The sequence below is a fragment of the Neodiprion virginianus genome, chromosome 4 (assembly GCF_021901495.1).
Source record: "Neodiprion virginianus isolate iyNeoVirg1 chromosome 4, iyNeoVirg1.1, whole genome shotgun sequence".
Lineage (NCBI taxonomy): Eukaryota > Metazoa > Arthropoda > Insecta > Hymenoptera > Diprionidae > Neodiprion > Neodiprion virginianus.
This window is the reverse complement of record NC_060880.1, coordinates 13,353,831-13,370,946: the sequence shown is the minus strand read 5'-3', so window position 1 is coordinate 13,370,946 and position 17,116 is coordinate 13,353,831. Positions and strand designations below refer to the sequence as shown.

Here is a 17,116-nt window from a genome sequence, read left to right as displayed (position 1 = left end):
TCAATGATTTTACCCTTGCAACAACAGAAACGAAGCTTATTCGATCACTTTATAATTGCAGATGATATAAAATATTTAAAAAAATAATATGGAAAAATTTTTATTTTTTTTTTTATGAAAGTACTTTAATGTTTAAAAGTTAATTTATATACTATGCTTTTGCATACTTCTAATAAAACTACACTTTACTGGATATAAGCGTTCACTCTCAAATATCAGTTCGTTCGACAACCATAAAATGGCACTGTTATTCAATGTCGTTAACACCACCATTTTATCTTCGACAAAAAACTATCAGACCTGTGGCTTCAAATTATTCACTAGTTGGTTAGCAAGCAATTAGATAGCCAACCTAATAAATATTAACCGTTGACATTAAAAATAAATTTTGTTCGTTCTTTTGTCTTGATTTAATAATTAATATTATTCAACGATTTTTTCATGCGAATGAAAGTATGTCTACGCCGAGAAGTAATAATTCGAAGCGTTGCATTTGTTCAAAATCCACTAAAAAATATCTGGCACTTCAAAATATATACAATCCGATGAAGATGCTAAAGAGTTTTCGACTTTCTTTGAATGTGCAATAGGTAGCTCTGGCATCAATAAGAGGGTTACAGCTCTGCTGGAGTACCTATCATCAGGCGAGCTGGACATACTGAACAAGGGCTCAAGACCAACCTTCATCACCTCATATAGACAAGAAGTGATAGACCTTACACTCTGCAGCCCCAGGCTTCTGGAATTTATCAGCGACTGGCGGGTGCAAGAAGAAAGTACACTCTGAGACCACAGGCGCATCACGTACTCCCTCGCGGCGAAAGCCGAGCTGGAATCGACGGGTATGCGCAGGAATCCCTAGGCCACAGACTTGCTCTCATATAAAAAGGAACCGGGCTGGAGGCTCCAGGGACCCTGCAGCCATCTGAGCAATGCTAGCGTGGTGAAGAGCGAGATAATACACCTGTAATCCTCCACAATCCAAGCCTTTGAGGCAGCGTACGCCGCGAAGCCCAAAGTAAATAGGTCCAAGGTGCCCTGGTGGAACGGAGAACTCGGCAAACTCAGGTCGAGCTCCAGAAAACTTCTAAACCTGGCCCTCAAGACAAACGAGCACATGGACTGGGCGGCTTATAAAGCTACCCAGAAGGAGTAGAAGAAATTGATCAAAAGCACAGACGGATGCCTGGAGAGGATTCTGCAATGAGATCGAAGCCCTACCACTATTGGCCAAGCTCCGCAGAGTCTTCTCGTCAGGTCCGTGGATTAGGCTGGACTGCCTGACGCTACCGGATGGCAGCATGGCAGAGGGTCAGTCGGACATACTGACTCATAAGCTGGAGGTCCAGTTCCTGGGGTCCGGGCCCGTAGTTCAGAGACCGCCCCGACAAGCCGGCCCGACCAGGCAAGAACTGCGGGACTGGAAAACAAGAGGAGAGATCGTCACGACGGCCAAGATTAGGTGGGCCATCGACACCTTTGACAGGTTTAAAAGTCCGGGAGCGGATGGGATCTTCCCAATCCTCCTCCAAGAAGGTAGCGAGGCCCTGATCACCAGGCTGAAAAGAATTTTTAGAGCGTGCCTAGTGCTACGCTATATAACAATGAGCTGAAGAGGGGTCAGGGTAGTATTCATTCCGAAAATATGAAAGAGCTGCGATGACCGCGCCAAATCATGCAGACCGATCAGCCTAACATCGTTCCTGCTGAAAACACTGGAACGACTAGTGGTCAGATTCTTGAGGGACGGAGCTCTAGCTGTGAACCCCCTTTCGAGGATACAGCACGCCTACCAAGCCGGTAGGTCAACAGAGACGGCACTCCACCACATAGTAAGGGAGGTAGAGGGACCACTCCACCGAAAGAAAGCAGCTCTTTGCGTGTTTATGGACACCGAAGGGGCGTTTGACAACATCTTCTTCGATGCAATTCGCGAGGCTGCCACAAAGTTCGGCACAAACACCATGCTAGTCGACTGGATCAGGCAAATGCTACATACCAGGACTGTCACCGCCAATCAGTCAGGACCCAAGTCGGCAAGGGTTGCCCACTGGGGAAGTACCCCCTGCTGTGGGCCCTAGTCGTGGACGGACTACTTACGGGGCTCGATAAGATGATGGTGACAGCAGTGGGCTACGCCGACAACGTGGCCTTCATCGTCGCAGGTGACTACCTTCCCTCTATGAAAAGCAAGATGCAGAAGGCACTTGACTTTGTTCAGAATTGGTGTACATCTCAAGGTCTGAGGATTAACCCCAGCAATACCAAAATGTTACTATCCACTAGGAAGCGTAACCTCACGATAGGACACATCGAGATCTTTTGGTCGAGATAAGCCCTGTTTACCGGAGTGCGCTACCTGGGAGTCACCCTGGACCGTAAATTGACATGAAGGGTCCACATCGACCATCAGACACAGAAGGCCACGGCCACGGAGACCTGGGATGACAACTCAGAGGAATTATTCTCACCAAAAGGACTCGTTTGGTACACAGATAGGTCTAAAACTGAGGTGGGCACCGGGGCCGGCTTCTGGTGCAGGGAACCAAGGACGAGCACTTCGCTCGACCTCGGACGCACGACCTCAGTGCTACAAGCCGAAATGTTTGCCCTGCTGGCCTGTGCCAAGCATATCCTGGACAAGGTCTACAAAGAGAAGCACATATCTGCAGTGACAGCCGGGCGGCACTTGGACACCTGGACGCATACGTCGTAAGCTCAGTGATGACTTGGGAATGCATCACTCTCCTACTAAGGCTGGCGAAGAATAACGCGTAAGCCTTATATGGGTGTGGTATCCAAGGAAACGAGCTGGCACACAACCTAGCTAGAGGGAGTCTCACGCCAAGTGAGCGACGAGGGCTGTCTCGCTGGTCTATCTACGGGGCACGTGAAACGCCTATCTAAACAATGGACGGAGACCCGCTTCGCGGAACTCTGTAGCACAGCATCAGGCATGGCTTATGCGAGGGTCCTATTCCAAGGGCCATCGTCCGCACTGGTGAACACGCTCATTAATCTGAATAGGACCGAGCTGAGAACTGTGATGGGTCTCATTAACGGTCACCGGTACACGGTACTAGCTCAGAATGGAGTTCCTGTGCCCGAGGTGCGGGGAGGAGCAGGAGACTCTCCTTCACCTCATCAACCGGTGTCGAGGGCTCGAGGGACTGCGTAAACAGGTCCTTGGAGCTAGCTATACCGGCGAGGAAAAAATCGAGGAAATAGGGGTGGGCAGGCTGTTTCAATTTGCCAGGCTGGCCGGCCTCACGTCGTTTCCTACATACTAGGGTGTCCTAACGGGCCCGGGCACGACGGTCCAGCAGGACTGAGCGCCCGGTTACCCCTACCTAACTAACTAACTAACTAACTAACTTACTGTTATTTTTCTTGATTATAGCATTTATATAGTTCCCTGATGTGACCAAATATCAAACAAATCGGTGAAGCCGTTTTTAGGATAAAATTTTTTCTGATATTCTGTTTGTTTCTATTTATTCAAAAACCAAAGTAGATAAAAATCGGAAACTTGTAGGATCAACGTATCTTATTAGTACCAACATACCCTCAAATGATGATTCAGATATATTTTTGGGGTCGATTCACTATGCTTATCGTCCTATGGTCTTTGGTTTAATAAATTGTGTGTGAATAATATATCTTTGATGAATGTTAATTATTGATGGAGAGACACCTCCGATGAAAAAAATCACCAAATCTCTGTATTCACTAGACGCTCCCACCCGCACAAAGACCCATGTCTCACCTCCTTCAGCTGACAATTGATATCTCTATGATTTTTTCACCTTGCTTGGATTACATAAAAGTTGTGCTTGTGTTGGCGTATGCGCACTGCGTGGCTCAAATGAAACCCTTTGAACCTTATGTAACCTTCAAACAGAGATTCTCTGTTTGTTGTAATGCATTGAAAACTCAAAGACATGTATTTCTTTTTGATCTAGTAATAAATGGTTTGTATGGGTTAAAATAACCCTCGAAGATGGTCACCAAACGGGTTGGTTTTTCAGTTTCTGATAAAATTGCTTGATGTATTTGAACGAAAGTAACACTTTAATGTTTTATTCGTCGATAAAGTCGTTGAAGCGATTGTTTTATTCATCTACGTAAAGCGCATCAAAAATCCACCCGTTGGGTGCCCATCTTCACCGTTCGTTTCTTTCCTTTGATATGTTTATTAACAGATAAAAAAAAAATACGTGTCTTCTAGCTTATGATGCATCACAACATACATCGACCAGATCAAAATCGGAGAGGTTGACCAACCTAGGATTCTCTGATGATCATTCACAGTGCCATGCCAAAGAAATGTATCAGCGGTTCGATTTTCCAATTGAGATGGACCGTAATACCTTATATTTATTGTTTAAAATCACCGTGTACAAAAAGATTTGATGCATCTATAAGATTCAGGCTGAACTGATTGATTGATTAAAATAACTTGAAGAAATAACACGTGTCCGAACAGGTAACGAAACTGAGATTGCGCGTGTTTGAATTTTTGACAAGTACTCGTTTCTGAGCTTCTCCGTTTGATGGATTGAAAAGATTAAATTGCGAAACATTCAATACATCAGGAATTTTGTGATTTTAGCTTCGTGCTTCTGTTATTTTTATGAGTGCATTATTATTTTAGACAGGTTTTATTGTGTAGGTTACTATTCCTTACCTGAAAAGATTTTGGATAGATTTGGTATATAACTGCTGTCTGCCACCAATCGAGTTCAGCTGTCGTCACTTCAGGCCGGGTTGGTTCTACAAATTTGGTATATTTTGGTATATTGAGTTTATAATATCGTCGGGTATTTAAAGAAAATTGATCTTTTCGAATATTTCCACTTTGGTAGCTAATATTGACAATGTTTCATAATTTTCTTGTATTTTCACAAAGATCTTGAAAAGTAAAGTTGTTATGCGACTACGTAACAAATTATCAAGCTTTACCTGTCTGGATTCATTTGAAATTCGTATAAATAATTTTAGAAAATCGGTAAAGAATTTGAATGTAGTTTAAGCAAAATTAAACAGAACGAATTGAATTAAATCAATATACCAATTGGAAGTGTATGCTCCAGTAAGTTCTTGGAATAGAATTTGTATTATTGCAAAGGACGTGGAATACGTAAAGAGTTTTTGCGAGCTACACCCAATTAAAATTTTTGATGAACTGCTACCACCACTGACACTCCGTACCGCTAGTATAACTACCACCACTAAACTATTGCAACTTTACTCATTCACGTAACAATATTATTTTATTGTCAATAAATACAAATTACTGTACCCTAATAAAATAAGCATTCAGTGTTTCAATTTTCTACTCTACGTATAGGCACTTAGGAACCATACTAAAATGACATAAACAAAAAGCATAAACTGAAAATCAATCCTGTGATAGCTGGAGTAGCAACGAAGCTAGCATTATCCGCGTATTCTTTTGCCGTCACTTCAGTTCCATTATCTACTGTTGAAGTTACATCACCTTCTTCAGCTTCTATTCTAATCGTTGTCGTGTGGTCCGTTGCTTGTGTGGTGGGAACTTTGCTCTCAGACCTTGGAGACGTCACTGTCGCTATTCCGTCAGTGATCTTCATCGTAGAAGGATCACTTCCTGCTACTATTGTGACTTCTTCTTCTTTATCTATCGAGGGGTTGGAGAGTAAAAACGAAATGGGGATCTCATGTGCTCTATTCGAAGTCGAGCAAAAGAAGATCAGTGATGACAGCTGGTTAAAGTTTTCATAAGAAGTTATTGAGTAATTAAAGTGGTTCTCCACCTAAGTGTCGTATCGGATGGGTGCCAAGCTAGGGCCATACGTAAAATTGCGAATAATCGACCGTATAAGATAATTTAAAAAATTAAAAATGAGGCTAAATCAATATAAAAAAATCTTTTATCAAACTATGATTAGTAGAGTGACCATTTTAATTTATTTATAAATATAACCACACATGAGCCGTCATTATGTTTAAAATTCATTCATTCATCCATTCCACAATTCATTCATTCCAGGTGTATATAGTTAAAACAGTGTATATTGTTAAAATTGGCGGATATTGTTGAAATTATAAATTATTGTCAATAACGGTTTTTCGTCGAGGCACTATGTTTGTTTATTGCACTTTTAATGTTCTTCGTTTTATATCGTCTCTCTTTAAATTTGGGCTTGGGTTTGGAGTGTTTAATTTTTAATTTAATAGGTATGTCCTCGTAGTTTAGATTTCCGTTATTATTTTTAAATGGTCGATTTTCGATCAGTTACGATTTCATTTCAGAGAGGAACATCACCGCACCTTCTTCCTCCTGGAGAGACGTAGACCAAGCCTCCTAATTTCAAATTTGTGGCCAGGTTCCCCACTCCCTGGGTCTAACCTAATCCGATCGTGCCGTCTTCATTGCGCGGTTATATTTGAATCATTACAACCGCTTCCTGCAAAAACTAACTGTATATGAAATCATAGGATTGATATGAATTATATTGCCACAAAAACTCTCAATTAAACAAAATCTGAGAATTATGTGAAAATGTCTTATATTTGAGGGGTTGTGACGTTACAGCGAAGTGAGAACTATGGTAACGTTGCCATCTTGCATCTCACTTTAATCGTCGGACCTCTGTATTGTTTACATCGCGGAAATTTTATTCAAGTGAATTTAACGGAATTATTATAAAAATATTCAATATGATAAGACGCATTGTGTGAAATTCACATGGAAAGATGAACGGAAAGTTCCCGAATCAAAAAGCGATAGAAAAGCAACACACAAAATATTACTTGCAACTTCAACCAAAGTAACCTAGAAAAAAGAAGTTACTTTCTCACTTTCGCAAATAAACACAGAATATTTATATGACGCGCTCTCAATAACACGTAAGCATGAAATATACGGATAATAAAAACCAATTAAATAATTTATTTATAAATAACGAAAGAAAGTCATATTTATTTCAGAACTTAATGTATTATCTTTTTTATAAGTCTTTCTCAAAACTGATATCAACTGATGGTGTAGTTGTGTCCGTCAAATTTCGCGAGTCGTTGAGCAGACGCCTTAGTCGTAGCGACGTTGCCAAGTATATTATGCGCCGACGAGTAAATGCATTCTTCAAACTTTTAAGTTATTTTATCACTACATATTTCGTTAAAACTTCTGACAACTAACGTCTTTTTCGATACCTATAGAATCCTGATATTTTTAACCATCTAAAATCCGTTTCTGGTGCGAGTCGTAAGTGGTTTGATGTGAAAATTACTTAATTATAATTTTGATAGTGACTAGTCCGCCATAACCTTCGTGATAAAAAGTGTATTTTCATCGATTTTCTGGAGCGTTTAATTCTCTTATTTACCCGATAAAGGACCCTGAAACTCTGTATACATCAACCACGGTACTTTTTAAGTACATTAGCAAAGAATTGGTGATCCCGTAAGTCAGTCGCTTGGGTGGAAAACCACCTTAAAAGATTAATGTGAATGCAATCGTAGAACCGCAATATACCTGATGGATAATTCATCCATTTCAATGGCTGATTCAGTGAGTCATATTACGTAGTCCGGGTGAAGACTATTTTATGCACTACGCATCCATTAATAATTTGAAGTATTACGAAAACAATAGAATGAAATTGTGATTCACATAAGCCACATTTCATGAGGCCTCGATCAAGGTGGTAATATAATACAAAATCGCTGTAGAAGAAAAACATCCCCATTTTGTAGAAAAAAATATCCACGAACCTTTATTTAAAAATCTGCTATTTTCAAACATGCATTTAAGAATCCACAAAAATTCACATATATTGAATAAAACGCAACGAAATCATTCAGCACTAGTGAAAAACGAGTTTCCATAGCAGCGACAGATGTGTATTTGAAAAATAATAAAATCGATGAAAATCATTTTTGCAACGGACTTTTGACACGAAAATTAAAAAAAAACACAACTTTCAATAACGCCAGTTGAAACTAGGTCGCACAGGCGTTGGTCGCACTTTACGTGTTCTTGCGGAAGACACTTCTCCACATTTTTATGTATTTTTACATCATTTTTGACGATTTTATACATATGTTTACCACATACTAAACTGCTTGATATTGTGTTTTTTTTTTCACAGTAGGACATTGTATCTTAACTGCCTGCTGCTAGTGGTAAGGTTCTCAGAACTGCATACTAGGCACAAGGTGAAATTTGACGTCACGTTCTCATTGGCTGTGAAGCATCATTATGACTACACGGCTAAACAGACTAAACGCTGCCATAGTGCAGCTATAAGCCTAGACATCTCCCGCGGCTGCAGGCGGTGTCTGCGAATATTGACTTCGATCGATTTTTGAGAGTAGTCGGTCGAAATTGCGGGTCGAGGTAGCAAAAGTAGTGTCCAATTCTATATAAATCTATCCTACAGAGTGAAAGTCTTACAGAGGTTGCTTCTACAGAAAGAGAAGCCCAACTAATTTCAGCTTTCGGGGTAATACAGTCACCTTCTGAGCTCTCAACAGGGGCCTGTGTGTTATGGTTTCAAATACGGCTTAATTTATTCTGAACTTGAAGGTGCTAGGAGCTACTCGAATGCAGTTTCCGGACAAGTCATTCTGAGCTTATTTAGACGATTTTTCTGTGTAAACGAACTCTGTAGGATTGCACTTTATATTATTTACGTTCTCTGGAACCATATTCAGTAGAGTAAAATTTCTATACAAAATATTCTGTAGGATATTCACTGTAAGACTCTTATTTTGTCGAATGGATTTCTATAAAACTGGTCCATTCCTGGTGAAAAAGTTCCTTTAATCTACAACTGTCGTTCACAATATAATTTGGATGAGCTATATTTCAAAAGCAGATGATTTTTTTCACTATCTGCTGAACGATGAGTCCTTTGCAAGTCATAACGTGACAAAACGTGAATAAAACCCTTTACCGATGAACCCAAAATCTCACCATTCTTCCACAATTGTCGCAGATTGGTTTTTGTCACGTAGAAACTTGTTTGTGATGTAGATGCATAATGCAGGCAAATTATAATTATTGTTAGCTGCTTACAGTTTTGCAGAAGAGATTTTTTTCAGAGTAAGTTTCAGCTTGGTCAAACCATCAGACATATAGTATACCCTGAAAAATTTAATTATGATGTAATTAAAATTATAACAAGTTGTTTCTAGTTAGCAGCTCCAGAAAACAAAATATTATTTCATTCGACCCGGAATTATAATTCAAAATATCTGGAGCCACGCAAGATAGGTTAGAGTGCATTGGAACTTTATTATACCACAGATGAAGTGTTTACGAATATTCGTATACCGGGACAATCTCTTGAAACTTGAAAATCAACTGCGCGTGCGCGATTTTTATCGGCTGTTCTGGCGGCGGCGGCGGCGGCGGCGGCAAACTGTTTCTGGCGGCGATGTAGTTTATACAAATTTTCGAGATAAGAATCTTAAATAATTTAGGTAGTGACTCGGCATGGTTTGGGAAGCATTTATTATCGGGTTGGAAAGTTGGTTTTTCAAAGAAAGGTCGGAATTTCATGCTTATGCTCTTTGAAAATTCAAACGTACACATTTTGTGTACGGTGCCCCCTGCATTGCACACAAGAATATCGGAAAATTTCGCCGACCAATGTGTTTCGGCAAGGTATCGAATAGTTAAATGTGTGTCTCGCGACACTCAAAATCGCCCTCGCACATGTACGCACACTCGCGTGCAATGTTTACTTGCCGTCTCTGCGTCAAATCTCGCCGCTTGCCCGTGTCGCGACTCAAAACCCATCAGCTGTATCTCATGTATTGTCTACTATCTCGAAATCATGTATGTGTATAATCTATGTGTTCTCTCGCTCTGTAAAATCTTCACTCTCTGTAACGTTCTCTTGCGATACGGTCTGTATCGCCGCATCAAAATCAATAAAAGTTCTCGGTTACTATTAATCATCATCTCTCTCCATCTCTACATCATTTCGTTTCATTCACACTCGTTCTCATCACTAATTCGCGGATCCCACGTCGATGATCCATATCTTTTTGCCATCTCTCTAAACACAATGAGATTCAATTATTTGGCGTATGCGCAGTTGATTTTCAAGTTTCAAGAGATTGTTCCGGTATGTTCATTATGCTGGGAAAGAAATTCCACCATAATGTAACCGGAATTATAAGAAAAAACTTCTCTTGTAACTGGCAGGTCTAAGCCCCAAAATGTTACTCTATCCTGAACCTGGTATTCTAATTCAAAATTTGTAGATCCATCCATCTTCAAATGGACCACCGGTTAACTCCAAACACACCCACTAAATTATCTCAGATCGAGCAGTAGGGCAGATACAGATCCGACCCATAGATTTATAGAAATAGACTACGCGGTCCGCGCACCGACTTGAGCCCTAATTAGAATGAGAAAGCAACAGTGGAAAACCAAACTCTCACTCTAATCGGTGACTTGGCAGGGGAAATACCTAGGTTATACAAGTATACCTTCCCGATTGCCTTATTGCCTTCCTCGCCTGACAGTTACTCACTACTCTTTCTAATTTAGGGCTGCAGCCCGGCGCACGGTCCGCGCAGTCTATCTCTATAAGTGTATGGACCGGAATGATGTAAACATCTAGAGATTAATTCAGAGACGGCTAATGTTACGGCAGAGTCGATCATGTTGGTAATGCAGAGTTAGCCTATAGTGGTTGGCCGACATTGGCACATTGAATCTGTCTTATCAACGTAATCGCTTCGGCCGAAAAACCAGCCGTCTCTGTACCAATCTCCAGATGTGTACATACTAAAGGACATTGAAGAGCCTTGTATCGACTTGTACTATAGGCTAAATTTGCTTTATGGGTTTTTATACAATATATCCAAAGTTACAAAAAAAAAATTCTGCAACAAACCAAATGTATGAAGCTTCCGCCTGGTATACTACGTAAACCTAAGATAGCATCTGGAAAGTACACTGGAGGAATAAAAAGTAACATATATAACACGGTATGAAATATTCATATCACTATATTTTCCTTTTAGTAAGTAACGTTCGAATAACAACTCAATTGGATACGTAGCAAGTAATCTTGATAGTAGATAAATAATATTCACGAGTGACATTCTTTTTTCGATCCCTGTGAACAGGAATCCACTCCTCAGTCCTTAAAAAATCGTGATTGAGTTAATATTATGTGAATGTGTTTGCTTCTCTGTGACTTCAGAAGTATATTTCTTCGAATGACATGATTAAAACTTTTTTGACATTTTTATATTAAAAAATTCTTTCCAATCACTTTTTCGCAACTTTTCTTATTTTCCTAAATTACATATTATTTTTTGCTATAACGAAAACTGTTCGGTCGAACGAATAGTCAGATGTGCCCAAGCACGAACGGTCGCTCGCGCGTGCATACGAACACATGCGTCGTGCGGACGACTCTCTCTGTTTTGTCTTTGCATGTGTTTAGACGAGCATGAAGGTGGCGGGAATAGCGCGGGCCAGGCTGCGTCAGTCAAGCAGTCGGGCGATTCGGGGTCAGTCGTTCATTCCTTGTGGTTTTGTTTTCTCTGTGCGTTTCCGGAGAGATAGATAAATCTAAGGGGTCTCACTGCAATTCGATCGGTACTCGGATCTTGTGGTATCTTGTATCTTCAAATCCTTCCTGTTTGTTGCATGCTGGGGAGCCGGAATAACCTCGTAAGTACACTAACAACAAGCGCGGTACGTCCCACCAGGCACACCGGCGCAGCCCGGTTGTACCTTTGGCTTTCTTAGCTATACTAGCCGTATTCAAAGTAGGACGGGTAACTAAATGACAGGTACACCTGGATGTATCACAGACAATGAGTTAACGTTTTATTCAAGAGATCAAAGGGAAGTATCGCGCGGTTCTTTTTGCCACCGATCTGGCTGGGTGTAACTGGTTTCAACTTGTTTATGGGGCGCGCCCTTAGGGCCAGTTCTCGCACGATCATTCGTCACCGAGACGGAACGTCAGCGTCTGCTTGCGCTGCCGCTTACGAACTGGGGCGCTGCTCTCGGTTCTGACGACGGGCGAAGCTGGTTGTTGTCGAGAGGTCGCCACATACCAATGAGCAAGCGCAATGCTTGACGCAAGTAATCTACCGATTGCTTGTACATAGTTGGATTCACACAAGGTAATACTTCCGGTACACCGAATCAAGCGGTGATACCTGAGCACAAGCGCAATGCTTATACGAAGTGGCCAGCGACTTCATTTACCACGATTATGCTGCACGAAACAGTCAAGACGCCCAGCGCAACTATATATAGATATAGAGATTCAATTCGGATGTTTCAAACGAAACCAGCAACCAATACAACCATATATATATATATATATATATATATATATATATATATATATATATATATATATATATATATATATATATATATATATATATGTATGTATATGTATATGTATGTATATATAAAGTGTCTCCTAATCGTAGATTTTACCTCCGAAATAATTCATTGTGCGAAATATATTTGACGTGATAAATATCCTATACAAACTGTAAATTCAACTTTTGCGAGGGGTTTTTCCTCCGAGGTTCATACCTCAAAGATTTTCCTCTCTAAGCCATAATAAAACATAGAACTGATGGCTCAAAATACGTGTTCATTTCATTTATTTCTATCCCTTAGATCCTTGTTTTCTAGAGTTCGAAATCGTGACCAAATTAAAAAATACGCGGCCTTTTTTTTGTTAAAGAGGACGCGCCCCACGAAACAAAAACCATATCCTGATAGTGTTAAAAAATGTTTCTTGATTATGCTACATGGAACCGTATGAATATTGGCGAGCATCCGTTCACCTCGTGCGTAATACGACTGCAGAGCATCGTTATATTTGAATTTCTTCAATATTCGATCATTTGTTTTGATTTAACGGATAGAAACGAGCTTTGGAAATCAATGATAAGTGCTTCCTCTAGCAGAGCGGTGGTGAAAGCGGTATTTCGAGGTAGTAGTCAAACGAGACCGGTTTCCCAGATTACACCACCGCATCGCTACATATCTCTTGGTCTAACCAGTCCTCATTTACCCGATACCCGACGATTGAAGTGATAGCATATATAACCGTGTGACTATTCAATTATTTTACCGTGCCTCACTTACTCCCGTCCGAATTTTTCAGATTTTTTACAGATTCCAAGAAATTGGGCATTTGAATACTGCCTATTAAAGTATATCTCACATACGGGTAGTGAGAAGGAGAATAAAATTGGGTCTGTATTTTGCGACCAGTACTTGCTTGTGAATATCTGTCGTAAATTTCTAACACCATCATTCGACCTTGACCAAGACCTCGTGTAATGTCCTATATATAACAGTTTAATATTGCCTATTACATTAAGAAAAGTGTGGACCACATTCGCACAAGCGTAAGTAATACATACCGGGACATGACGTGAATGCGCGCCTTAAGAACTCACTTTGAGCAACTCCAAATTTTGCCAGGGTGACGTCAGTCGCGCGCTAGCCATAGACTTATTGAGATAGATTGTGCGGTTTTTAGGCCAAGCTGAAGCCATAATTGGAAAGCGTAGTGAGCAACCGCTACGCGAGGAAACCAATAAGGTAAGCGGGGAGATATACTTGTATAGGGACATGTGTTTCCCCCGGCAAGTCACCGATTAGAGTAAGAGCTTCGACTCTAGCTACTACTCTCTCTTTTCAATTACAGCTTCAGCTTGGCACACAGCCGCACAGTCTATCTCCATATGTTTATAGCTCTACATGTATACCGGCATTAATCTAAACACGTGAAACTTGGAGATCTGCTCAGAGTGTATGTGTATTCTGGATTGCCTATAATTAGGAATCCTTATGTCGCGCATCAAAGTAATGTTCCAGTATGGAACTATGCGTATGAATTTTCAAAACCATAAAAAAAAATTTTTAATCCAAGCTACAGTAATGGTTGGTTGTGTCAAATTTTCTTACATGGAACAATGTAAGATAACTGTGCACGTGGATAACATTATGCTCTGCTGGTGGTGCCGTCGCGCTACTATGAGAAACTGTAAAACGGGTGGACTTGGGGTTAAGCCCGCAGCGTGTCGAGAAAGACCTCAGCGATATCTCACAACAATTGGCAGCCAAGGTACGTTGTTCAGGCGCCAAATCGGCAAGTTAAGGTACTAAGTTTAAATACTCCCGGGCAAGTTTTTCTGCAGTTTTCCTTATCTACCATGCAAATGCAAGTATTTCTATCAAAGATCTTAACACATATACAGACGCAAAATGATGGTCACTACATATCACCAAGTTCAATATTCAATTCAATGATCAAAGTGAAAAATGTTCTGTATGCATTTCAGTCAAAGACATTTAATCGCACAGTATCATATCTTTGCCGGAGCTTAGCTGAAAAAGGCATAAATGTCAAGGGTAGGGTTGAAAATTCATTTCGTAGTGTCAAAAAACTCGGGTTTTCTCTCAGAATCCGTCATTTCCGCCAGCTCTCTGTAAGGATAATTTACTTTATACCAGTAGCGTACTTACATAATTCGAAATACATCTTTCTTTCAAATTCAAGGCACAGTGTTCTACTCACTACTGTCTGACAATTCTACTGCAAAAACAAGCACGTGTGTCCTACCCATAGAGAATTCGGATTAGTTACTGGAGAAGAAGCATCCAATCTTTAAAACTAAGAATAGCAAATGCGCAAAATAGCACGATATTCTTTACAGATGCAGCTAGGCCCTCGCTGGAAGAAGACTCACCATCGTCAACACCGTCTGTTAGAATAACCGCAGCGTTAGCTGTCAATATGAATCCATCACTCGTAACTGTAGTGCTGTTACAGAAATAATAAAGATAAATCTTAAGGTGTCTGACGATACTTACGACGATTTTTTAAGAAAATTCAACGTTTAAAGAATTAGAAGATTTTAGATTTGTTGTCGTCTAGAGATTTTCCTATAACATCACACAGACGTACTCAGAAAAAACAGCATTGGCAGAACGAACAGCAATTGTGAGATTGGTTGACACATCTGAGAATATTTCGGTCACATTGATGGTCTGTTTCGATAAGGCAAGATTGATTACCACGATGTACGTTGGGTTATCGTCCAGTGATCTAGAACATGAATAGTTTTCAGTGCAGCAACATTACCACTATCACTAAATAAAAAATAAGTCAACAAATATAGAAGTTGATTAGGACATACCTTCGCAGAATAAGAACTTTGTCATTGTTCAAAGTTTGAATCTCACAACTTCCATAAATGAATGTGGGATTTGATCTTAATGCTGCAACTGCTTTGTAAGTCTGAATGTTGCTTATTGTACTAGCTATTTGTGATTCTACATTTCTGGTTAAGTAGCTTGTGTGCACAGGAAGATAAGCACTCGAGCTTTCGGTGAAGCCTGCATTCGACGTGGTGTCCCACTGCATTGGTGTTCTATACGGATCTCTTGTGACAGTTGTGTAGCTGTCCTCTCCAGCAGCACAAGCCAAAGAATCAATGGTTTCTGCATACGTTATTTCATTGTTGTCGAGTAACGCAATTTCTTCGCCGTAATATGTGAAAACACGTCCTGGTAATGAGAGGATGAACATATTCAGGCCATCGGCACGGTTGAGGCCATATCTCGATGAAATGCGAGAATAGTCTTGGTTGGAAAGCTGAGGAAAAGACAATATCATCTACTGCCCATAGAGAGCGGAACACTTTAAAGTAGTCATAGATTTATGGAGATAGTCTGCGTAGTGTTACGGGGCCGCTGAAGTCCAAACCGAAAGACAGTGATAGTCTTGAAGTTGGCCCTTTTTGTTATACGATCGAAGGAGTGGGAAGTAGCCAGCAGGTGGCAAAAGCAATGAGGCTACGGCGAAGTAGACTTGTATATGTCTAGTCTCCCCTGCAAAGTCACTGATTAGAGTGAGAAGTCGCGTCTCTCTCTCTCCCTTTTCCTTCCCCTCGTTCTCTCTCTCTCTCTCACTCTCACTCTCACTCTCACTCTCTCGTGGCTCTGGTGTTGATATATTACGTGACCTAAACTGTTTTTTGAAATAATCGCAGAAACTGATTGAATGGGCGTGTTGATGTAGTACAGTGTGGTATAATCTTTATTTTGAAACGTGTGCACGACTTTGAATGATTCAATAATTTATTATTAGGTGAAAGTGTGGCCTCTATAGTCGGTTATATTGGCCTTGATGATTTTTGGGGACAGGTGCTGGCGTTGACATTTGATTGACATTATATATCGGTCCCCCGCATCACAATTGTGGTGACAGTGTTTAGCACGCTGTATCTATTTCGAAACTATAAATCTGTATATACCGCTGTCAAATGCGGACGGACGCACCTCTTGACCTGCTTACGTAGGAATAGTTGTTGGCATTGCGTGTATACTATGATTACCTATCCCCGATCAACCATGTCTAAGCCACTTTGTAGGATTTGCTTCGCAGCAGTAGAGAAGGTTACCGACGGTGTTACAACTAGAGCTCCATTTAATACGACTATCACGTTTAGTGTATGCAAACTTGTCTTAATCTTGAGCGACAAAGAGGCGCTAATAATGCCGTGCGTGAAGTCTGTCCAGTGTGTTAGCCAGTTTCTGATTTATTAGAGATCCTAAGATCAATTGAGGCAAGGCTAGTTGGTATTGAGGGAAGCTCAAAAAAGGTAGACACGCTTGTAACTGATCTTAAGTCGCTCAATGAGAAAGTCGATAAACTCATTGCTGATAGTGTTGCGTATATAGCGGGGCTTGCAGAAGTTCGAGAGTCTGTGGTAAGAGTCATAGTGGAATTGGATAAGGTAGTTGGAGAGAGCGCATCGGCTATGACTTGCTTGGAGCCAGTTGAAGATCAGCTGGCTAGTGGTTCGACCTCTACGAGTGGTTTGTTTGTGGCTGACCAGACCACTCTTCTTCACCTAGCTTGCCGCGATATGGTTGCGCTATTTGTGATTATCGGACTACCTTAGTGCCCCGATGATACTGAAGAGAACCTGAAGAAATTTACGATGCCATCGGGACGTGTGCTGAACATGACCCTGCCACTAGCCGACATAATAACAATTGAGCCCATGGAAAAAAATAAAATCGGAAAGAAACGGACCCCAATTGCAG

The 17,116-nt window shown here is 40.8% G+C and overlaps 2 protein-coding genes across 2 annotated transcripts in view; both read right to left on the bottom strand.

Moving 5' to 3' along the window:
• Positions 1-5,612, bottom strand: part of LOC124302828 (uncharacterized) — a 99,011-nt gene extending 93,399 nt beyond the window's left edge. The window contains exons 1-2 of the mRNA XM_046759395.1: positions 5,368-5,612; positions 4,688-4,865 (exon numbers count right to left, since the gene is read on the bottom strand). Coding sequence (XP_046615351.1) covers positions 4,688-4,865; positions 5,368-5,612 — 423 coding nt within the window. The remainder of the gene's footprint in view (positions 1-4,687; positions 4,866-5,367) is intronic.
• An 8,840-nt stretch (positions 5,613-14,452) lies between these two features.
• The window catches only part of LOC124302505 (maltase 1-like), a 155,501-nt gene continuing 152,837 nt past the window's right edge, over positions 14,453-17,116 (bottom strand). Inside the window, exons 7-9 of the mRNA XM_046758747.1 lie at positions 15,202-15,659; positions 14,970-15,110; positions 14,453-14,825 (exon numbers count right to left, since the gene is read on the bottom strand). Of these exons, the coding sequence (XP_046614703.1) occupies positions 14,645-14,825; positions 14,970-15,110; positions 15,202-15,659 (780 nt within the window). The 3' untranslated portion in view covers positions 14,453-14,644. The remainder of the gene's footprint in view (positions 14,826-14,969; positions 15,111-15,201; positions 15,660-17,116) is intronic.